The following is a 25462-nucleotide window of genomic DNA, read 5'->3' as shown; positions in this document are numbered from 1 at the left end:
GAAAGAAAAGCAAAAATTTTGCGACCCTCAGGACAGTCAAAAGCACGTCACGTGCACGATATCCAAAATCCAGCACCTTCAGGGGAAGGAAACCCTGCTGACTTTTGTAGCTCCCCAGATTTTAGTTCTGGCTGTGTCAGCTTCAGCATGTTACATTTGCTTTCTGCACACAAATCATTTTCATGTCAGGCACTTTGTGTCAAACGTAAAGAAGTATTCGCCAATATTTCTTAGTCAATGGGTGCGTGGATTTAATACTCAAGAACGGTGCTCGACAACTTTGTCACCTGAATTAACAGAAGTAATTTAAATCTACACCTATCCTCTGCTTGATCCTGAGGGTGCACACAGTGACGATAGTTTCCCTTGTGGAAATGTCTAGAATTAGGGGATGCAGCTTAAAACTAAGAGTTTCTCATTGAAGACAGAGATGAAGATAAATATTTTCTCTCAAGAGGATTGTGACTTTGGAACTCTCTTCCCCAGACAGCAGTGGAGGCTGGGTCATTGAGTATTTTTAAGACTAAGTTGGACAAATTCTTGACTGACAAGGGAGTCAATGATTATTGGAGTCAGTGGGAAAATGGAGTTGAGTCTATAATCAGATCAGCCATGATCTACAAAATGGTTCAAGAGACCAACGGCCGACTCCTGTTCCTAATTTGAAGTCTTGCAGGTCAAAAAGGGTACAAAACAGCCTTAGTCTGTGGCATTAAATGAAGGCACTGTTCTATTCTCCACAACAGTTTGGCCTTGCACTGATTCATATCCTTCAACTTGCTATCCTAATGGATATTCATAGCAGATAACAACCTGCATCATATATCACCTATACTCTTAAAAATTTACAAAACGTCCAGTTCTTGGACAAGACCAGTTTTCAGACAATCTGATTTGGGATACTGTACAGCCAATGTTCCATTTCCATAAAGCTGTCACAGTTGTCAGAAACTGAAATTTGGAACACACTCTCCCATAGTAGTGCACAAATTATACGTGGATTTCAAACCCTGGTCAGGTTTAACGCCAGGTGATTACTAGGTAAAAACAATGACTGCAGATGCTGGAAACCAGATTCTGGACTAGTGGTGCTGGAAGAGCACAGCAGTTCAGGCAGCATCCGAGGAACTGCTCCTCGGATGCTGCCTGAACTGCTGTGCTCTTCCAGCACCACTAATCCAGAAACCAGACAATTACTGTCAAGGGAGGGGATTGGTTAGCTTAGTTGGCTGGTGGTTGGTTTGTGTTGTAGAGTGACACACACAGGGTTCAAATTCCTCGCCAGCTGAAGTTACCATGAAAGTCCCACCATCTTAATCTCTCCCCTCACCTGAGGTTTGGTGATTCTCAGGTTAAACCACCACCAGTCATCTCTCTCTAATGAGACACCAGAACTATGGTGACTTTACTTTTTACTGTGAAAGAAAAAATCCAAGAATCAATGGAACAGAAGCAGCAGTACTTAAACAGATCTGTTATTTAATCAGATCACGGCAGATCATCAACCATCACCATTTTCCCCATTAGCTCCATATCCTTTGATGACATGAATATCCAGATCATCAATCTTTTGTTTTGAACACACTCAGTGATTGAGTTATCACAGTGTACAAAATTCCAAAGATTCACCTCTGAATGAAGAAATTCCTCCTTGTCTCCGTTATCAATGCCACACCCATTATCCAGAGACTGTGTCGCTCTTTCTGATCCATCTTACCTCCCCCAACCTCAGCAGGGGGAAGCACCCTCTCCACTTTTACTTTGTCACGCCCTGTAAGGGTTTTGTCAGTGGCAATGAAAGATCTAAGGATACAGGGTAGGCCATTTAGGACTATTTCCCCTCAGAGGAGGTGACGGCCTAGTGGCATTATCACTGGACTGTAAATCCAGAGACTCCAGGTCTTATTCTGGGGACTCGGATGGTACAATATGAATTCAATAAGAACCTGGAATTAGGAGTCTAATGATGACTGTGAATCCATTGTCGATTGCTGAAACTAACCCATCTGGTTCACTAATGTCCTTTAGGGAAGGAAACTGCCATTCTTATCTGGTCTGGCCTATACATAGTGATTCCAGACTCACAGTATAATGGTTGATTCCTAACTGCCCTCTGGGCAACTAGCGATGGGCAATAAATGCTGGCCTTGCCAGCGTCGTTCACATCCTGCGAGTGAATAAAACATTTCCAAATCGGGATGGTGAGTGGCTGGGAGGGGAACTGCAGGGGTGATGTTCCCATGTACCTACTGCCGTTGTCCTTGTACAGGACAGTGGTCACAGGTTTGGGATAGTGCTGTCAGAGGAGTGTTGGTGAGTTGCTACAGTGCATCTTTTAGATGGTACACACAGCTGTAACTAAGCATCAACAATGTGGAGAATTTTCTTCATTTAGTGAGTGACTGGGATCTGGTTGTGATTACAGAGTGAGGAGGAGATGACTTTCAAGAGAAAATGTAATTACTCTCTGAAGAGGAAGAACTTGCAAGGCTACTGAGAAAAGGCAGATGAATGGTACAAAATAACTTTACAGTTTCTGACAGTCAGCACAGACCTAGTAGGCTGAAAGGCCACCTTCTGGGATGTAACCATTCTATGATTTTTTAATGCAGTAAGAGCTAGGGCCGAGAATCCTATAGAACTGCCTGTCTAATCAGAAACAGACAGCGAGGTTAATACTGGGAAGCTAGTCCTTGACAAATCTACATCGTTGAGGAGCTATTAACACAGATCAACAACCATTAAAACTGTCGAAATCAATATATGCAAGAGACAACACCAATGACTGCATGAGGCAGAGGAAACAAAAGGCTGTCTCCAGCACACTCACTTCACTCAGAGATTTTCATTGTTGCTGCATTCTGACACAGAAAGACTGAAATAAAAAACAGGGTTTTTTTTCCCTGAAAAAAGATGTACTTCAAACTCTGTACTGAAATGTCAGAATACTTAGTTTCTGCGCTCGCTTCTTAAACGGAGGGGAGCTGAAGCATTTCCAGAGGCTGGAAGAAATTCCACACATTTCTCCTTCCCATCTGAGCCTGGATTCTGCTCACTGTTATTCTGTGAATATTGTACTGAATAGATGAATGTCCACATTGTTGCTTCAAAACGGACACCTTCTATGACCCTTGTAAAAGGGGTCATCTTAAGCTGGACTACGTGAATTGTCTGGCCGTACTCATGGTTGATATCAAGCAGTATCTGCATGGCTCAAAGAGCACTAAAACTCAGAACAAGGACATTTGACACACCTCACCACCTCAGGGACTGTAAGCTCAGTTTGCTGCATTGTGATGCCAAGTGATAAAAACAGTATGGATTCAATTCCCTGTACCATCATAACAAGGATCCCATCTCATCTGATGCAGGTGGCTCCATGTAAACTCACCACCTGACACACCTCTCTCCCTCTTATTTCACCTGACGAAGGAGCAGCGCTCCAAAAGCTTGTGATTTTAAATAGTGTAAACCTGTTGGACTGTAACTTGGTGTCATGTGACTTCTGGCTTTCTCCCTAAAGTGATGGCAGTCTATGGTCCTCTGGAACAATGGCAACTTTCACTTTCACACAAGCCCCTAAAACACCTGTCCAACAATGACACTTGGGCTTCTCATGATCTTGTAACTGGTATTGTAATCCCTGTAACTTAGAAACATTGGATTAAAGATATGATGATGAACACACAGCACTGACAGAGGTAGTCTTATTTCTGCTGGTTGGGGACTCTAGAGGGTGCTGTGTAAAGTTTTCATAAATGAATGTGCTGTGGATGTTTCTACATACATAGCTGTGCTATAGATCTAGGGTCAAGATTAGAGTGGGGCTTTTGCCTGAAACGTCGATTTTCCTGCTCCTCGGATTCTGCCTGACCCGCTGTGTTTTTCCTGCACCACTCTAAGCTTGACTCTAATCTCCATCTTCTGCAGTACCCACCTCCACCTATGGATTAGGGGGTCAGTTGAAGAATTATAAAGGTTTATGTTAGATGTTACTTTGATCACACTTGGAATACAACACAGTTCTGGTCTCCATGTAAGAAAACAAACATAGAGTGTGCAAAAAGATTAAATCTAGTCACCATGGTCCCACTCACTCATCAGAAAGAGACGACAGGCAGTGACTTTAACCTGAGGGTCATAATACCTCAGGCAAGGGGTGAGAATTGAGAATGCAGAACCTTCAAGGTAACCTCACCCAGTACAGGAATGGCTAAGATATGTTGGCATGACTCTACATCACAAACCATCCATCCAGCCAACTGAACTAACAGAAATCAAGGTGATGCAAGGGTTTTTAGTGCAGTCTTACAGCAAATGCTATTAGTTTGAAAATAGAAATTCAGGAGAGACTTCCAAATACCCCCTGACTGGACAGAATATAAAACTGGCTTCCAAAATAAGTGGTTGAAGCCATTGGCCGAGATGTATGAATGAAAAGTAAGATAATCACAAGGCAGAAAGTAATAGGATATGTTGATAGGCGAGATGCGGTAGGGTGGGAGGAGAGGTGTGGAGTACGAATCTGGCATAGATCAGTGGGGCCGGATGGCCTATTTTGGTGCTTTTTTTGTGGCCCAATGTCATATACCTTATCAGAACCAATGATGTGTGGCAATTGGATTTATGAATTTTTAAAAAATTATTAATATACTGTTGACTATATGCTGGTTCATCTTCCCTCAGGAACTGTCCTACTCCCTTTAATGTCACCACCACCATTCTCTTCACAAAACTCACTTCAACACCTCTGCATTCATTCACAAATCATTGCCCATCTCCAACCACCCTTTCCTCCCTCTCATGATCTTCCCTAGCTGTCTGCCTTTTGAATTTCTCTAAGCAAGTCTCCACCAGACCACAGTCAACATCAACAAAGAAGGTCTGACTACAAAGACTTGAGATTCTAAATACATAGTTGGCAGTGACCATTCCTCAGCTCAAGGATAATGGTGGTGGTGGGTGTCACAAGTTTCTGTTGTGAATTTTCATGTGCCTGAGCAGGTTGATTCTCAACTTACAGATCTGTGGACACATGGGGATAGATGTCCGATATACCGAGGGTGAGTGGGACATGATGCTGCTATGCCTCACCATTAGGTGTTGGATCTCCAAGCATGACATAGCTCAATGAACAAGTTGTCACCATTCTGAGTGAATGTAAAAGTCAATGCTACTTCACTTTAAGGAGAACTTCAGAGTCTCTTTGAAGAATGGTCTCTTTGTTGTCCCCTGGAGCTTTTGCCTTTTGAGATCCGAGTTTGGGTGGAGGTGAGGTGAGAAATAGGGGTATGGATGACTTTGAATCATACAGATGCACTGACTAGTTCATCAAAACAAATTTAACAAACAGCAAACTAAGAACTAGAACGAATACTAAGAACACTGGAAAAACTCAGCAGGTCTGGCAATATCTGTGGAGTGAGAAATAGTTAAAGTTTCAAGTGTGATATGAGGTCTGAAGAAGTCATTTCAGACTTGAAATATTAAATTCTGCATTAATACAGGGGAGGTGGTGATCTTCTGGTATTATTGCTAGACTACTAATCCAGAAAGAAAGTGAGGACTGCAGATGCTGGAGATCAAGAGTCGAGTACGGTACTGGTAAAGCACAGCAGGTCAGGCAGCATCCAAGGAGCAGCAGAAATGACGCTTCGGGCATAAGCCCTTCATCAGGAATGATACTTGTGAGCCAGGGGCTGAGAGATAAGTGGGGGGAGGGGGAAGGTAGCTGAGAATATGATAGGTAGATGAAGGTGGGGGTAATGGTGATAGGTCAGAGAGGAACGGATAGGTGGGAAGGAAGATGGACAGGTAGCACAGATCATGAGGGTGGTGCTGCGTTGGAAGGATGGATCTGGGATAAGGTGGGGAGAGGGGAAATAAGAAAACTCATGAAATCCACATTAATCCCATGTGGTTGGAGGGTCCCGAGGCGGAAGATGAGTTGGGTGGTTTGGGTTTGGTGGTGGAGGACATCATCTGCATGTCCTTGGCAGAATGGGAGGGCAAGTTAAAGTGTTCGGCCATGGGGCGGTGGGGTTGCTTCGTGCATGTGTCCCGGAGATATTCTCTGAAATGTTCTGAAAGAAGGCGTCCTGTCTCCCCAATGCAAAGGAGACTGCATCAGGAGCAATGGATACAGTAAATGACATGTGTGGAAGTGCAGGTAAATCTTTGATGGATATGGAAGGCTCCTTTGGGGCCTTGGACGGAGGTGAGGGGGGGGGAAGGTGTGGGCGCAGGTTTTGCAGGTTGGGGACGTGGATCTGACAAGGGAGCCACGGAGGGAATGGTTTATATGGAATGCAGATAGGGGTGGGGAGGGAAATATATCTCTGGTGGTGGGGTCTGTTTGTAGATGACAGAAATGCAAAAGGATGATGCGATGCATCCAGAGGTTGGTGGATGGAAGGTGAGGACCGTGGGTTCTGTCTTCGTTGTGGTTAGAGGGACGGGGTTTGAGGGCAGAGGTGCAGGAAGTGGATGAGATGCGCTAGAAGGCATCATCGACCACGTGGGAGAGGAAATTACGGCCTTTGAAGGAGGAAGCCATCTGATGTGTTCTGTAGTGAAACTGGCCCTCCTGGGAGCAGATGTGCTGGAGTTGGATGAATTGGAAATAAAGGATAGCATTTTTACAGGAGGCAGGGTGGGAGGAGGTGTAGTCCAGGTAGCTGTGGGAGTTGATGGGCTTGTAGAAGATGTCTGTTTTGAGTCTGTCACCGTTGATAGAGATGGAGAGGTCCAGGAGTGGGGGTGGGAGGAGAGGTGTCCAAGATGCTCCAGGTGAACTTAAAGTCAGAGTGGAATGTGTTGGTGAAATTGATGAACTGTTCAACTTGCTCGTGGGAGCACTAGGTGGCGCCAATACAGTCATCAATGTAGTGGAGGAAAAGGTGGGAATGGTGCCAGTGTAGCTGCGGAAGATCGACTGTTCCACATACTTGATGAAGAGACAGGCATAGCTGGGGCCCATGGCTACCCCTTTGGTCTGTACTCCCTTGTCAGGTCCACGCCACTAACCAGCCCACCCTCCCCGCCCGGCACTACCACCGCAGGAATTGCAAAACCTGCGCCCACACCGCACCACCTCACCTCTGTCCAAGGCCCCAAAGAAACCTTCCACATCCATCAGAGATTCACCTGCACTTCCACACGTCATTTACTGTATCCGTTGTTCCAGTGCGTTCTACATTGGAGAGTCAGGATACCTACTTGCAGAATGCTTCAGAGAACATCTCCAGGACACACGCATGAAGTGACCCCACCACCCCGTGGCCGAACATTTCAACTCCCTCTCCCACTCTGCCAAGGACATGCAGGTGCTGGGCCTCATTCATTGCCAAACCCGAACCACCTGACACCTGGAGCAAGAACACCTTATTTACCTCCTTGGAACCCTCCAACCTCTTGGGATTAATGTGGATTTCATCAGTTTCCTCATTTTCCCTCCTCCCATCTTATCCCAGATTCAATCTTCCAAGTTGGCACCGCCCTCATGACCTGTCCTATCTGTCCACCTTCCTTCCCACCTACCCGCTCCACCCTCCTCTCCAACCTATCGCCACTACCCCACCTTCATCTACCTATCACACTCTCAGCTACCTTCCCTCCAGCCCCACTCCCCCTCTCCCATTTATCTCTCACTCCTCATGAAGGGCTTATGCCCGAAATGTTGATTCTCCTGCTCCTTGGATGCTGCCTGACCTGCTGTGTTTTTCCAACACCTCACTCTCAACTATTAATCCAGAGACCCAGGAAATGTTCTGGGTACCTCAGTCTGAGATTCAAAAAGTGCCATGGCAAATGGTGGACTTTAAATTCAATAACAAAAATCTAGAATTAAGAGTCTAATGTTGACCAGTGTCAGGGAATAACCCATCTGGTTCACTAATGCCCTTTACAAGGAACTCTGCCTACATGTGACTGCAGAGCTGGGGTGGTAGGGGTGGCCTCTGAGCAATTAGGGATAGGCAATACATGCTGACCTAGCCAGAAGGACCCATGAATGAATAAAAAAAGGTTTCTCTCTCTCTACAGATGCTGCCAGACCTGTTTGTTTCTCCAGAATTCTGTGTTCTGTTTCAGATCTCCAGCATCCGCAATATTTTGCTATTAATAATTTAGCAGAAGGCTTGCCTGAATAATGCGCATCAGAGGGCAACGCCTGGGACGAGGCCTAAATTGGAAGAGCACAGGGATTTCAAAAGGATCGTGGCACTCAAAACTTTTCACCGGTAGGAAGGGATGAGACAATGGAGGGAGGGATGAACAGAGTTGAGAATCATAAAATCGAGGTATTGCCAGACTTGGAGCTGACAGGTGAATCTCAAAATGCACTGTCCATTTCGAGCTTTGTCACTATAAATTAGCGAGAAGGGGCAGAAGAAAGCTCCATGGATGTCCTTAAGTCCGGCCCAGGAAAATGCAATATCCACATCGTATCGTGGAATCTCTAGGGCGAGACCAGCCAATGTGGAGAAGAAGCAATTGTGAAGGAGACAATCCTTTTGCTCCTTTCTCCGACAGGCCCGAATGAGGTGAAACGAAAGGAACATGCGAAATCCCAAGCATTATACTTCAAACACTAACAGACACCCCCCCCCTCCCCCCACTGCAGTGTCCAGCACCCACAGTTAGGGCGTGGCCAAAATTCATCCTCAGCACCCCAAGGTATTGCCTCCGAAAAGACGTAAGAGTGAACTGCGCAGGTTGGACGTGGACAGTCGCATTCTGGATGACCTCACGTTTGCGGGGATAACGCAGTGCTCCTTGTCCTTTCACTTTGAGCTCTGGATTGATTCCATTTACAGTACGAAGGCTAATGGGCTTTTCAAAATGAAAAACTTCAAGTGAAAATTTAATGTAAAAGAACCCCACTCTACCACTCTAACACAATTGTGGTTAATTTTTCAGAATTGCGCCATTTATAATATCTACAGCCTAACAATAGATTTGGCAATAACTCATAGGATATGCTTGGTAGTTGATGAATTACAGTTTAAGAATTATTTCCACATGCCACTCTGCGCAATTAGCCTACAGCCTAAAAAGACAATCATAATGACTACTCTCCAACACTAATTAGCCTAATCCATCTCCATTCAGAGAAGCTCACACATAAATGTCAACGTGCAAGTTTCTGCTCTCAGTTAGACAATGGATTAATGGGTATAATTTGCCGAGCACTGGTTTAACTTTGCAAAGACCAGGCCTCTGTAGACCTCCAGTGCAACTTAGGTGCTTTACTTCAGATTCTGCCACTAAATCCTGTTCCTCAATCTTTCTGGAGGCTTCATACAACCTCACAGCTGAGCCTGAAATTCACAGTTTAAGAGACAGTTTAGGAGGTGGGTCTTTGCGATTCCCTTTCCCTCCATGGCTTATCCCTATGTTACTGTAAACTATACTGAGTCAAAAAGTGTGGCACTGGAAAAGCACAGCAGGTCAGGCAGAATCTCAGCAGCAGGAGAGGCGATGTTTAATCAGGAATGTGGAGGGGGGAGGGGGCTGAGATATATAGGGTGATGGGGGAAGGGAGGTGGGAAAGTGATAGGTGGATGCAAGTGGGAGGGAATTGTGATAGGTGGGTAGGGAGGGTGAAGCAGATAGGGGTGGGAAGGAAGATGGACAGGTAGGGCAGGTAAAGAGGGTGGTGCGAGTTGGAGGGTTGGATCTGGGATAAGGTGGAGGGGAGGGAATATTTGGAAACTAGTGAAGTCAATGTTGATGCTGTGTGGTTGTAGGGTCCCAAGGCTGAAGATAAGGCATCCTTCCTCCTGTTGGCTTTGATTTAGCGGTGGAGGAGGCCCAGGATGTGCATGTCCTAAAGGGAATGGGAATGGGAGTTAAAATGGTTGGCCACAGGGCAGTGGAGTTGTTTGGTGCATGCATCCCGGAGATGTTTCCTGAACCGCTCCGCGAGTTGGCATTTTGTCTCCCTGATGTAGAGGAGACCACATCAAGAGCAATGGACGTAGTTGGCATGCAGGAAAGTCTCTGCCAGATTCCTCCAAATCAAAGCCATCTACCAATTGGAGGAAGAACCGAAGGGTCGGTGTGGACTTGGTGTACCAAATAGCCTGTTTCTGCACTGTAGGTAATCTAATCTAAACATAAATGCCTCATCTTCCACCTCGGGACCCTCTGACCACACAGCATCGACATCGACTTCACCAGTTTCCACATCTCTCCTTCCCCCACCTCATCCCACATCTAACCCTCCAATTCGGCACCGTCCTCTTGACCAGCCCATCTCATTTTCCACCTATCCGCTTCACCCTCCCCACCAACCTATCACAATTAGCTCCCGTGCACCCACCTATTGCTTTCCTGCCTACCTTCCCCCCAGCTCCAGCCCAAACCCCCAGCCCCCTATTTATCTCTCAGCCCCCTTCCTCCTCCACATTCCTGATGAAGGGCTTATGTCCGAAATGTTAACTCTCCTGCTCGTTAGATTCTGCCTGACCCGCTGTGCTTTTCTAGCACCACACTTTTCAACTCTGATTCTCCAGCAGCTGCAGTCCTCACTTCCTCCTACACTGGCTTCTGGTCTGGCAACACATCAAGTAAAAAGGTTATCATCCTTATTGTCAAATCCTCACATCACCTCCATCCCATTCTCCTGCCTCCACCCCCACTCCCAACTCTGCAGTCTCCCACAGATCGCTCCTCCAAATCTGGTCTCTTTGCCATCTCGGTTCTTCACATCCCATCTTTCCCAGCCTTTTCTTCAGACCTAAGCTCTGGAATTTCCCTCCCTAATCTTTCCTCTTTAAGAGACCTTAAAACTACCAATTTCAGCATTCTTCCTAATCAGTTCTGACAAAAGGTCATCAACTGTAAATGTGAACTCTCTTTCTCCCCACCACAGATGCTGCCGGACCCACTGAGTATTTCCAGCATAATTATTTATAACCTCTCCTTAACTGGCTCTATGTCAAAATTGTCTGATACAATGCTGATGAAATGCCTGGGGAAATGGTTATACTGCATTAGAGGCTCTAGATAAATGCAAGTTGCTGCTGTTGTCCGCTTATTACTTTGTGAGAATTGGCCTGTGAGTGGAAGTGTTTGCATTTATAATAAAGAACCTTTTGCATGGAGAGTCAGAGATGTACAGCACGGAAATAGACCATTCGGTCCAACTTGTCCATGCCAACCAGATATCCTAACCTAATCTAGTCCCACTTGCCAGCAGTTAGCCCATATCCCTCTAAACCCCTCCTATTTATATGTGCATCCAGATGCCTTTTAAATTGTACCGGCCTCCACCACTTCCTCTGGCAGCTCAATCCATACATACACCACCCCCCACGTGAAAAGTTGCCCTTTAGATCCCTTTTAAATTTTTCACCTCTCACCCTAAACCTAGGACCTCTAGTTCTGGACTCCCGCACCTCAGAAAAAAATCAATTTGGTCTATAGCTGAGGAGATAGTTTCAGAAGTTATGGAGGCAAACATGGTCACTGACTGGGACATGGCAAGATCCCACAGCAATATGCCTTCACTGGGTGGTGAATAGTGGATTCTGGATCACGTCATCACAGAATTATTAGTGGAGAAGAAAGCCATTCAGCCCGTCAAACGTGCAACAGCTCTATAATCTAGTGCTAATCCCCTGTCTCTTTGTTATATTCCTGAACACCATTGCTATCTAAATAACCATCCAATGCCCAAATCATACAGAAAATTTCTCCCAAGTGGTGTCAGGCATGGCTCAGTGGGTAGAACTCTGGTGGCATGAGAAAAGCCCCACTCCAGAGAGAGGAATGCACTCTGGGAGGGCCAGTTTTAGGAGCAGACATTATTCCAAGAAGCCCAGTCTCAAAAGTAAAGTGGAAATGTTCTCTCCTCTGTGATCTTGTCAAGGTTTGTCACTCAAACAACAACCACAGATTCTTGGGCCATTATCACAATGTTGTTCATGTGCAAACTGGCTGGAGTGTTTATAAATTATATCCCTCACTACATTTATCCCTCATCTAAAACAGATGTAACAAAAAATAAAGAACAGCAGATGCTGGAAATCTGAAACAAATACAGAAATTGTCAGATAAACTCAGCAGGTCTGGTAGCATCCGTGGAGAGAGAAACAGAGTTAATATTTCGAGCCCATTATGATTCTTCCTCAGCACTCTGTGCAGAAACAGATGATCTGATAATTTATTTAATGCACGATTCCTGACTGCACCTCTTCTCCACCAACTATTTCTTAATGTGCAATATTAAACCAATTTTTATAAATTAAAATTAAAGTTCTACTTTATTTTTCTTACCCAATATACTTTCATTAATTTTCTTTCATTATTAGGTACTTATTAAGTATTTGTCAGTCTTTGTTTAAATGTGTTTATGAGCTATCACTACTACTGCGAGCGCAGATTTTTAATTAGTAACAGATTGAAGGGTTATGGAGAGTGACCAGGAAAGTGGTGTTAAGGCTGAGATGAGATCAGCCACAGCTGTATCAAATGGCAGAGAAGACCCGAGGGGCTGAATGGACTACTCCTGCTCCTAGTTCTCATGTGCTCCTCGATGTTAGCAGATGCAGCCTTATTTGATTGCTGTTTGTGGGACCATTTTGTGCAGCAACTGGCCATTGTGTTTTTTTCAAAAAGACCATCATTGATTGTAAAATGCCACATTCATAAATGGTGCTAGATAAACACATGTTCTTTTGGATTCTTTAAACGATTTGAGGGATAATTTTCTGATCTAAAATCTTATAGGTGGCACTAGGACAATGCAGCACTCTCACAGAGTGACACTCGAGGTCTGCATTGATTTACAACTCACTGTTGATTCTAATGACTATTTCCCTCCATTCAAACACTTCCCCTCTTGATGACTAGTTGGGATATTATTCCATTTATTACCCTGACAATTAACTGTCACCACTCTGTATTGTGCTCCAAACCGCGTATGTTCCTGTTCAAAATAGCCCAGTTCTTCTATGCTGAAAGGGAGGAGGTGAAGGTGTACGGAGAAAAGAAACAAAATGAAAGGGAAGGCACATATTTTGTTGTCCTTTTCATTTTTCTATCAACTGTTTCATTTTTTAAAAAGTCTTCAAATCAAAAACATGACTTGCATTTATAAAGCACCTTTTGTAATCTCCATAACCAATAAAACATTTTTGATACATAGTTGACATTATATTACAGGGCACGGCTAGAGGCCATTTAACCCTTTGTTCCTAAGATGCTTCTTTGAATGCGCAATGTAAGTAGCCTTTGATCTCTCTCCTTCTCCAAAAGATCCTGCCCTTAGTATATTCATCCAATCATTTTTCTGCCACCCTTTCAGGTAAGAGATTGCTGCAAAAACTGAATTCTTCTCAACTCTCCTCCTATACTTACGACAAATACTTTAAAATCTATTTCCTCTGGTTTCCAAGCACCTTTCTAATGGAAATAGTTTCTTGTTATAGAGTTATACAGCACAGAAACAGACCCTTCAGTCCAAACAATCCATCATAATCCCAAACTAAACTCATCCCACCTGCCAGCCTCGTGTTTACTACGTTGGAAACTGGGGTCCTCTTTAAAACTGAATTCTTTTAGTATTTCATATTTATTATTTTGGTCATAGAGCCATAGAGATGTACAGCATGGAAACAGACCCTTCAGTCCAACTTGCCTATGCCGACCCAGATATCCCAACCCAATCTAGACCCACCTGCCAGCACCCGGCCCATATCCCTCAAAACCCTTCCTGTTCATATACACATCCAGATGCCTCTTAAATGTTGCAATTGTACTAGCCTTCACCACTTCCTCTGGCAGCCCATTCCACACATGCACAAACCTCTGCGTGAAAATGTTACCTCTTAGGTCTCTTTTATATCTTTCCCCTCTCACCTTAAACCTATGCCCTCAAGTTCTGGACTCCCCCACCCCAGGGAAAAGACCTTGTCTAGTTATCCTATCCATGTCCCTCATGATGTTATAAACCTCTATAAGGTAACCCCTCAGCCTCTGATGCTCCAGAGAAAACAGCCCTAGCCTATTCAACTTGTCCCTGAAGCTCAAATCCTCCAACCCTGGCAACATCCTTGTAAATCTTTTCTGAACCCTTTCAAGTTTCACAACATCCTTCCAATAGGAAGACCAGAATTGCACGCAATATTCCAAAAAGTGGCCTAACCAATGTCCTGTACAACTGCAATATGGCCTCCCAACTCCTGCATTCAATACTCTGACCAATAAAGGAAAGCATACCAAATGCCCCCTTCACTATCCTATCTACCTGCGACTTTACTTTCAAGGAGCTATGAACCTGCACTCCAAGGTCTCTTTATTCAGCAACACTCCCTGGAACCTTACCATTAAGTGTATAAGTCCTGCTAAGGTTTGCTTTCCCAAAATGCAGCATCTCTCATTTATCTAAATTAAATTTAATTTTCTGTGTAATTTGAATGTTACAGCTTTAACTAGCTTTCCACAAATACAGGGAAGGTGACGGCCCAATGGTATTATCACAAGATTATTAATCCAGAGGTCCAGATAATGTCTTGGAGACCATCAAATCAAATGCTTCTGGGAATTTGGCTTAGCTATGCTCACTAGAAACTCATAAATCAACATGCAGGGACCTGTTCTCTGAAGGGTAAAGGAACATGTCCAGGCCTTGAGCTGTTTGAATTAAATAAAAATTGGGGTCAATAGTTTTGTGTTGCATTCTCAATGGCAGGATCTCAACCAATTGCAGCTGACTGGCCAATCAATCAACACCTTTTGTGATACAGTATAAATTGTTGCTCCCTTTGAAATTTGGCATTCTTGCATCTGTCTTGATAAGCACTTTGACATCATGTCTCCTTTATTCAACAATATTTCTCTTCCTATATTATATTTCTACATTAACAGTGATATGGCACTAGGTAAATTGTTAAGATGGGCTTTTTAAGGTGACAGTATGAGTGAGGTAGATTAATATCAGGGGAGATACAGGCTCTGAAATTCATTTGGTCATGACCCTGACAACTATGGGAATAGAGTCAGCAAGAGGGCACCACACCAGCATGACAATGGCAAGACAGGCACAATGCGCTACTTCAGGCATGTCTCAAGTATTGATATAATAACTAGGTAAAATGATGGAACAAAAACAGAAGTTGCTGAAAAAGCTCAGCAGGTCTGTCAGCATCCGTGAAGACAAATTAAAGTTAATGTTTTGGGTCCGGTGACCCTCCCTTAGAACATTAACTTTGATTTCTCTTCACAGATGCTGCCAGACTTGCTGAGCTTTTCAAACAACTTATTTTTTGTTTCTAATTTATAGCATCTGCAGTTCCTTTGATTTTCATTGAAGGCTGATAGTTGATTAACTGGTGTCTGGATATCAAAAAGGGCTTAAAGATTGGTGATGGTGTCTTACTTCTGCCCAAGGTCCAAACCTGCCTGCCCATGATGTGTGTCATGATGTGTCTGCACAAATATATTCAAAATACCTTTTTCATTATGTAAAGAGGGAACAGCCTGGGATTGTGGGATGGAATTGTTGGACTGATATAGTCAATAAACTCTGTACACAAAGAAAGCCTATGTCTCATAACCACTATTTAAGCAGCTTGGTTAGAATTGATTAACATCCAGTGACATCCTATCCATGGGGAAAGGGGCACCACCCAGTTACCCATTTTCACACCTCTCTATCAATGGCCCTGTCACTGCCCTGAGCAAATGGACCATTGTGCAATATTTTTTAAAAAGAAAGTTGAAATTCTTTGGAGGCTTAGGATACTTGCCTGGCCTATAACTCCTTTGGCTGATCTAGGACACCCGTGCTTGATTTGAAGATCCCATGCCTGGTCTAGAACGTTCTTGCTTGATCTGGAATCTCTTGCTTGACCTACAGCTCTCTCATCTGCCTGGAACCAACCTGCCTTCTCTATAACACTATTTGTCTAGTCTAGAGCTTCCTTGCCTTTCCTGGAATTCTCCTGCCTGGCAAAGACCTCATTTGCTTGGCCTTGATCACTTTTTATGGGCCTGTAAATACCCCTTTGGAGGTCTCTTTCCCTTTACTCACTGTGACTACCAGCCTCCACTATGACAATTTGATATACATCCCACCTGAGGAGCAGGAGCCTCACTCGTGACCCTGACCCTTGTTGCCATGTAAGAGATGAGTGAAAGCTCCTCCCTTACAGAGCAAGGAAGAAATGGCCAGAATTTCAATGATGAAGTCTTGCATTTTCCATGGACTTTTAGTTCTCCCCCAGTCAGTAAGTCAATAATGTAAGATGATGGGAGCTAATGTCCTGACAGTGCAGGGCAGCTGCATGAACAACAACAAAGTGTTGAGCCAGTTATAGGATATTCCGGAAGTTTCCTTGTTTCGTTGCAAAAGCAATGGGAATTCTCCAAACTTCTCCTCAGGACATTACAACTGTAAAGGGTTCACAAATGTTTTTCCAGGATGTTGCCGGGAATGGACAGTTTGAGATATAAAAGTAGACTGTAAATGCTGGGACATTTTGCATTGGAGTATAGAAGATTGAGGGGTGACCTTATTGATGTTTATAAAACCATGGGGGCATAGATAAGGTGAATGACATGGGTCTTTTCCCTGGGTGGGAGTTTCAAAACTGGGTGGCATATTTTTAAGATGGGAGAAGATTTAAAACAGGGGCAACTTTTTTACACAAAGAGTGGTTCATATGTGGAATAAACTTCGAGAGAAACATCTGGATGCAGATACAGTTACAATATTTAAAAGACATTTGGATAAGTTCATGAATAAGAAAGATTTGGAGAGATATAGGCAGGTGAGACTAGTTTGGTTTGGGAACATGATCGGCGTGGACTGGTTGGATGGAAATGTCTGTTTCCATGCTATATGACTCTATGACATAGAGTTTTCGGGACTAGAGCAGGCTGGATATGAGTCACTTCTTAACCAGAATCTCTCAATATTTCTCTCTGCACACTTTTCCCTCCTGACATTACTAACTTCCCTTTCTATGCCATTCACTCTTGTCTGTTGTCTTGTGGTAATGAGATCACATTCCCCCCATTGAGTAAAGATTGTTTCTCCTGAATTCCTGATTCATTAGTGACTATCTTATGTCCATGGCCCCCATTTGTGGATTCTCTAACCAGTGAAAATAATCTCTCTACATTTACTCTACAAGACCCAATCAGAAATGTGCTTGAGAAAACAGCCTCAGCCTGCTCAGTCTTCCCAGTAAAGGCAATTTTGCTCCCCTGTGATTCCAGACCCACAGCAACAGGGTTAACTCTAATTAATAAATTCAACTAATTATAAAAAGTCAGCATTAAAAGCTAATCTCAGTGACATTGGTCACAAACATGCCTCTGATTGCTGTAAAAACCCATCTGATCCACTATGTCCTTTAAGGAAGGAAATCTGCTGTCCTTACTTAGTCTGGCCTACATAAGACTCCTGATCCGCAACAATGTAGTTGACTCTGATATGAGTCAAAGAATGTGGCGCTGGAAAAGCACAGCAGGTCTGGCAGCATCCGAGGAGCAGGAGAGTCGATGTTTCGGGCTTAAGGCCTCCTCGGATGCTGCCTGACTTGCTGTGCTTTTCCAGTGCTACACTTTTTGACTCTGATCTCCAGCATCTGCAGTCCTCACTTTCTCCTTGACTCTGAAAAGACAGTCTATGAAAGAATGGTAAAAGGAGTGGGACTTGAGGAGAATATTGTCTTACCTGTAGGATGTGTCCTCCTAAGTGCTGTTCAAATAACTCAATGGCCAAGGAAGTGGAACTTCTCCTCTGTTGGGATCCTATTGCTGAAAATAAAATGAAAGAGCATCAATGCAGAGACAGAAGACTGAAATCAATTTTTTACAGGATTATTTTAATAGTTTGCTGTTAATCCCACAACCAGGAGAATATCAATAATGAAGAAGATCCTGCCAGACGTAAGGGCACCTTGGGTTATTATTACTACTCATTTTCCCATTGTCTCTCTCAAACTATGGCTCAATCAGTTGAATTTTTACCCTGGGGCTAAAAGATTGAACGCTCTCCTTGACGTTTGACCGCATCACCTACACTGACTGTTAAGACGGTGGTATACTGGTGGTGCCACTGGACCAGAGATCCAGCTTTATACCCTGGGGACATAGGTCCAAATCTCACCACAGCAGCTGATGGAATAAAAATTTGCTTAATACATCACGTATTTTGAAAGTTAGTTTCAGTGATAGTGACCATAAAAATAATCAATTGTTATAGAAGCCTATCTGGTTCACTGATAGCTTGGGAGAGGAAATTTGCTGTCCTCACCTGGTCTGGTCTGCATGTGACTCCAGACCAGCAATATGCTTGACAATGAACTGCCCTTTGAAATGACGCATAAGCCTCGCAATTTAAGGATGATTAGGAATTGGAACAAATGTAGGCCTTGCCCAGTGATGCCGACATCCCATGAAATGAAACAAAATTACGGAAGACGCTATCCTTGCAATAAAGTTTCTAATAATGGTTGAATGATGCAGTGGTAGAAGTTGCTATCCCTGGTGGAACTCATTCCAAAAGGGATCATCCCATGATCTCTGACCTCCAAACACCCTGCCTCCATATTCCCACTTCTTGGCTGGCACACCCAACAGCACAGCAATGTTGCCAATTGGAAAGCAGACAAACTCTTTGTCAGTCAACAGGATGCCAGTCAAACAACATTCCCCATCCCCCCTCTCTGATGTTTTTCTCAGGGCTCAAAGAAATGGAGTTTAGAAGGATGAGGGGAGATTTAATTGAAACATACAGAATACTGAAAGGCCTGAATAGAGTAGATGTTAGAAAGATGTTTCCATTGGTAGGAGAGACTAGAACCTGAGGGCATATCCTTAGAGTAAAGAGAAGACCTTTTAGAATGAAGATAAGGAGAAACTTCTTCAGTCAGAGAGGGGTGAATCCATGGAATTCATCGCCACTGAAGACTGTGGAGGCCAGGTCATTGAGTATATTTAAGACTGAAATAGATAGGTTCTTGAGTATTATGGAGATAAAGGGTTACAGGGAGAAAGAGGTTGAGAAACGTATCAGGCATGACTGAATGGTGGAGTAGACTCGATGGGCTGAATGGCCTAATTTCTGCTCATATGTCTTATGTCATAAAAAGGCACAACTTCAGTCTGATGGCTCTCATAGGGCTTGCTCATTGCCATATCTCAGAGTTTGATGGGCTAGCTGTGAAGACTCCAGGGTAATCCCAACGAGTTGACAGCTGTGCATAAAAGAAACGTGATGGCCTAGTTGTAATAAAAAGACTATTATCTCTAGGTAATGATCAGGGGATCGAAGTTTAATTTCCACCATGCACAGAACAGAATGTGAATTCAATTTTTAAAATAAATCTGGAATTAAGAAACTAATGATGACCATGTAACCATTGTTGACCACTGGGAAGCTTATCTGGCTCACTAATGTCCTTTAGGAAAGGAAATGTGCCAGCTTTATCTGGCCTTTTCTACGTGTGATTTCAGACCCACAGCAATATGGTTGATTCTTAACTGCCCTCTGAGCAATTAGAGATGGGTAAAAAATGCTGGCCTAGCAAGCAATACCCACATCGCATGGTTTATTTTTAAAAAGATAGTCATTTGGTGAACTGGAAGAATGACAACCAACAAGTCAAAGGACAGTTTTGTATGAAAATCTGGAAAATATAAACCTAAGTAATGAATAATTGATTTTTTTCAGAGACCCAGCACAATGTCTCTAGCAACCATCTTGCTTCTTCTTGGGCAGAGTTGGAGAGGGGTAAAACAGGATATTTTGGTGTAAATTCCAAGCTCCCCATCCCACACCCACAATCTAACCTCCCATACCAAGTCCCACCCCTGTTGCCATGGTGATGAGTGATGGGAAAGCAATCAACTTTAACAGCTGGATTTTCAGAATCCACCAAGAGGGGGAGAGGGGACGAACATGGGGCCCACAAAATTAGTGTCAGTCATGTGATTGCCTCCAATCCTGTTACCAACATCAGGTATTTCAGCTGTGCAGGGTTAACTGTCTCATATAGGGTTGTCTGAAAAAATGAGGCTCATCAAGAGCCTGGGTAACCATGCTAAAGAAAGCCAACTGCCATTTTCCTCTCAGCCACCATTTCCTGAAATGACATGGTCGTTTTTCTTTAGGGGGGGGGGGCACCTTAACTCCCTGAAGGCAGGCATCCAATGGACAGCTGGAGTGGCAGTGCTCCTGACAAGCGTACGAGCATTCCCTGCCTCTCTGAGTGGGAGTATGGTCAAAGCAACTTTCATCCCCCACCCACATCCCACTCACACTAGCCCACAGCAGTAGTCTGGCTCTTTGATTCAAAGTCTTCAAAACGTTAGTGAGAGGGCACCATTGTGGTCAATCCCACCTCCCCCCGCTCCCCCCCCTCCATCCCACCACATCTTTTGCTGCTCTTCTCAAGTCAGCTGGCCTCTAATTGGCCCTCTAGCTTTGAGAGGCCACCTTCTACCCTTATTTTGACAGGGAGCATATCTCAAGGCCAATTAAGTGGTTGCCTCCGTGAAGATTCCAAGCAGCACCTGCTGTACTACCCAACTCCCTCCCCCCGATAAGTTTGAGATCTGAAAGCAGTCCCGGCTCCTGTTTCCTAACCCTCCATGGAAATACCCAACCTAAAATGTCACAATTCATTATATGACATGTAAAAGCATAGAAAATAGGAATAAGAGTAGGCCGTTCAGCCCCTCAACCCTGCTCCACCATTAAATAGGATCATGGCTGATCAGGCAAGTCAGTCCCCTGTTCCGGCTTTCTTCCCATAGCCTTTGATCAAAAATTGCGCAAAGCTGGGTAGGAGGACGATACAGCAATGCTTCCATATGACTCAGTGAGTGGACAAATGCATGGCAGATGAAGCATAATGTGGAGAAATGTGAAGGCATCTACCTTTGGTAGCAAAAACAGGAATGCAGCTTATTATTTGAATGGCAGAGATTGGGAGAAGGGGAGGTGCAAAGAGACCAAAGTGTCCTTGTACAACAGTCACTGAAAGTAAGCATGCAGGTGCAGCAGATGGTGAAGAAGGTAAATGGTATGCTGGCCTTTTTTTTGACCAAAACGCCCAAGAGCTAACAGTGGCTCCAAACAAATGTGGCCCATAATACTGTATAAACTCCACTTATAGATAAAGAATCACTTTTAAATAAAAAATATTTAAGGGCAATGGCTTCTGAAAAGTTGCTGCAGACACAAGTGTTCAATTGAATAGGTAGATAAGCTTCTGCAGTGATCTCAGTGGTCATGCGCTGGTACTCTGCTATGAGTCCATAAGACATAGGAAGAGAAATTAGGCCATTCAGCCCAGAGTCTGCTTTTCATGGCTAATTAGTTTCTCAATCCCATTCTCCCTCTTTCTCCCTGTAAACCTTGATCCTCAAGAACCTATCAAACTCAGTCTTAAATATACTCAATGAGGTCAGAGCATGACGCAGCTTAGCCCTGCCATCATATACAGTCTATTTTTAAAAATAACCTCAAAGTGCCTGAGCTTATATGAAGATCTGAAGAACTCACTCTAGAACACCCAGTAATTATCCAGTCTGCTCTTATTCCCCTTGCTTGTCTTACTTTAACCTTTTCCCATGTTTATTTTGTTATTTTGCCAATTTGACTACCTGCTTTTTTTTGGGCACCACAATAGATCTCCCTTCAACATCATAATTTCTTTGGGCAAGAACCATTTTGCTAGAGACTACATTTAACAAGATAGGTTGGATTGGATTTTCACCTTTTCACTAGAAAACTTAAGACTACATAGTGAAAACCTGATAGACGTCTCTAACATTATGAAAGGATTTGGTAGGCCACACAGAGATGCTTCCATATATTGCAGATTCCAAATAAAATAAATAAAGATGATGTTGCCACAGTCCCATACCCCTATCAGTAAGAAAACCAGTCATAGCTTAACTCAAAGGTTAAGGGGCAGTCAAGGGGCAAAGTGTGAACTGCTTGGTAACCTCAACTGTGCAGGAACTGAACCTTCACTGTTACCATCCCAATGCATCAAAACCCAATCATTCAGCCAATTGGGCTAACCGAGCCACAAAACATTTGAGCACCTTTAACTGGAAACTTTGAGTAATGCGCAAGGGTATGGGGGAAAAGACGGGAGACTGGCAATAGGTAGTAGTGCTCGTTTTGATGAGCTGGAGCAGGCATGGCAGACTGAACAGCCTCCCTCTGAACGCTATAATACTCCCTGTGATTCTGTTCAGTTACACTGGTTCAGGCGCTCTGGTGATGCCCCAAGCAGTCAAATAGTTAACTGCTATGATAAAGTGCTGCAAGCTGGCAATTCTCACCTCCCACCCCACCCCCCCTTACAAACACCTCATCAAAGGAGGCATTTTGAAATGTGGCGGAAACAATCGGAATGCTTAATGTCACAGACTGCTGCTTGGTCTGTCCGTGAGGCAAGCTGCAGCTCTGAAACCTGGCCCTGAGCTTCTGCACAGAACGTGCTCCGACAGCCCGATGAGGCGGTGCTGCTTAAATATTCTTAGCAACTAACTAAACAAACAAACATCGTGTATCCTGGTCACGCTCCAGTGATTGATTGACTGGCAGGTCTCAGTGGAAAGAGTGGTGCGAATATATAATAAAAAAGAAGCCTGGTTTCATCACATCGTCTTACCAGATAAATAGAGCATCGAGCTGATCTTCTTGGGTCCGGCAAGTCTCATTTCAATTTTTATACATTTAACCTATTTTTCTAATCAACCTGTTCAGAGATGCTATTACATATAGACTTAAACCAAGTTCTCTCAGTCCAGGGGGAAGGACACTACCAAAAGACAAGAGTTTTGTTTCAATCGTGTCACTGACTTATTAAGCTTGAGCTGGACAAAATCCCTCCATTGCCTTGCCCCTCTCTAGCCCTGTCGCCTCATGCAGCACTCACAAATATTTCAACTCCTCCCATTTGTCCCTTGAGCATCACCCAATTTCCATTGCTCCACCATTGGCAGCTATGCCTTCCTAAGTTCTGGAATTCCCTCCCGTAATTCCACCTCCTCCTTCAGGATGAACCTTCAAGCCTATTCTCTGCGACCGAGCCCTTGGTCACCATTCCAAATGACTCCTTGTGTGTGGCTAGGTGCTAAATATTGTCTGATAATGCTCCTGGGAAGAATCTCAGAACATTTTGCTACGTTAAATATGCTACACAATTGCAAGTTACTGTTGTTGTAGAATCTTCCAAATATTTCAACTTTTGAACACAAATATTAGTCTGTACACAGGGAATAAAACAAAAACAGGGTATAAAGGAGTTAATATTACTGAGCTAGTAATCCCTAAAGCCCAGTCTAATGTTCTGGGATGAGAGTTCAAATCCCATCCATGGTAGATGGTTAAATTTGGACTTACTAAAAATCTAGAATAAAATGTTGGCTTAATTTAGAAGAATGAGAGGTGATCTCTGTGATATGTATGGGATCCTAAAATGGCTTCACAGGGTAAATGCTGAGTGAATATCTCCCCTCATGGGGGAGTTTAGGATCAGAGGTAAAGTCTCAGAATTAACGGGCACCAATTTAAGGATGAGATGAGGAGGAATTTCTTCACTCAGTGGATTGAGAGTTTTTTGAACTCCTTATCAGAGAGAGTTGTGGGGCACTGTCCTTGTGTGTATAAAAGGCTGAGATAGATTCTTGATCAGTTGGAGAATCAGGGTAAAAGGGAAAGGGCAGGAAAGTGGATATGAAGAATGTCGGATCAGTCATGATCCTATTGAATTGCATGGAGAAGGCTTGAGGGGCTGAACTACCAATCCTGTTCATATTATTTATGGAGATAATGGAAACCAATCTGCTTCACCGATATCCTTTAGGGAAGAAAATCTGCCTTCCTTACCTGGTCTGGCATACATGTGACTCCTTGACTCTTAATTATCCTCTCAAAATGTCTCTAACAAGCCAATCAAGTCAAGGGGCATTTAGGAGTGGGCAATAAATACTGGCACTGCCAGTAATGCCCACATCTCATAGCCAAAATAAAAAAATGCAAACTGTAATGGGTATATTTCCAATATAAGGTGCAATTTCTACAATTCTAAGGGACAGGTTTAAGTGTCGTATGGTGCAGTTGTACTATCTGTACTTCTTGGTCAGAAATCTGGATTCAAGTGCTACCTCACCCAGAGCTGTTCCCTAACATGCCCAAACAGTTTTAACTAAAAAATACCTTTGAAGACAATACCATCTAAGTAAATGTCACGTGCTGTAACTGTACCATCCTCAAAGTGGGGATGTATAGTGTTGTCAAGTACTTCTAAAATTTTTTGCACTGCTGTGCACATCGCTGGTAGCAATATCCTCCATCTCTAATCTCCTTGAAGAACAATCTACATTTAAGTATCTAAGAAATAGAAGCAGGAGTCGGTCATTTGGCCCCTTGAGTCTGCTCTGCTATTCAATAAGCTCATGGTTGATTGTGTCCTCAGGGAGGAGAAAGTGAGGACTGCAGATGCTGGAGAGCTCATTCCTGATGAAGGGCTTATGTCTAAAACGTCAGTTTTCCTGTTCCTTGGATGCCGCCTGACTGACTGTGCTTTTCCAGCTCCACACTCTTTGAGTGTGTCCCCAGCTCCACTTTTGTGCCTGAATCACCCAGCATAACCTTTCCCTTAGATACAGTACTGTACCAAAATCTGTGTACAACATAAGAGAGAGAAACTATTTCCTCTGACAGAGCTTAGAAAATAAACGGACAAATCTTTAATATACAGTTAATACAGATCAGTTCCAGTTTAAGTGTACGGTCCAGAACTGCAAATTCACTTGTGCTGCTATAAAATTACACAGACTGGTGGTTGTTGAGTCAGGAGATGTTTGCTTCTAATGTATAAATCCTTATCAAAGTCTAGAAAGATTGGCTCCAGTTATACCCTTCCCTGAATGGCTTTCTGGACTAAAATAAACCATTCATGGGGTCAATGGTGGGCAAGTTGTTGGAGAGAATCCTCAGGGACAGGATTTGTATGCTTTTGGAAAGGCAAGGACTGATAAGGGATTGTCAAAATGGCTTTGTGTGAGGGAAATCATGTCTCACTAACTTAATTTGAGTTTTTTTGAAGAAGGATTGATGACAGCAGAGTGGTGGACGTGATCTATATGGACTTTAGTAAGGCGCTCGACAAGGCTCCTCGTGGTAGACTGGTTAACAAGTTTAGATCACATGGGACCATTTGGGTACAGAACTGGCCTAACAGTAGAAAACAGAGTGGTGGTGCAGGGTTGCTTTTCAGACTGGAGGCTTGTGACTAGCAGTGTGCCACAAAAATCAGTGCTGGGTCCACTACTTTTCATCATTTATGTAATGATTTGGATGTGAACATAAGAAGTACAGTTAGTAGGTTTGCAGATGACTCCAAAAAGGAGGTTTGGTGGACAGCAAAGAAGGTTTCCTCACAGTACAATGGGACCTTGATCAGATGGGCCAATTGAC

The 25462-nt window shown here is 43.7% G+C and overlaps 1 protein-coding gene across 4 annotated transcripts in view; it reads right to left on the bottom strand.

Annotated features, from left to right (window-relative positions):
• The window catches only part of LOC122542817 (neuronal PAS domain-containing protein 3-like), a 441402-nt gene that overhangs the window by 169940 nt on the left and 246000 nt on the right, over positions 1 to 25462 (bottom strand). For all 4 annotated transcript variants that reach the window (XM_043680887.2, XM_043680884.2, XM_043680886.2 and 1 more), the window contains one exon: positions 17690 to 17772. In XM_043680887.2, the coding sequence (XP_043536822.1) occupies positions 17690 to 17772 (83 nt within the window). The remainder of the gene's footprint in view (positions 1 to 17689; positions 17773 to 25462) is intronic.

This window comes from Chiloscyllium plagiosum, unplaced genomic scaffold, assembly GCF_037043375.1.
Source record: "Chiloscyllium plagiosum isolate Xiang-an unplaced genomic scaffold, Cpla_swu_hap1 HiC_scaffold_47, whole genome shotgun sequence".
Taxonomy (NCBI): domain Eukaryota; kingdom Metazoa; phylum Chordata; class Chondrichthyes; order Orectolobiformes; family Hemiscylliidae; genus Chiloscyllium; species Chiloscyllium plagiosum.
Note: the sequence above shows the minus strand (reverse complement) of the source record. Positions and strands in the feature narration are given on the sequence as shown.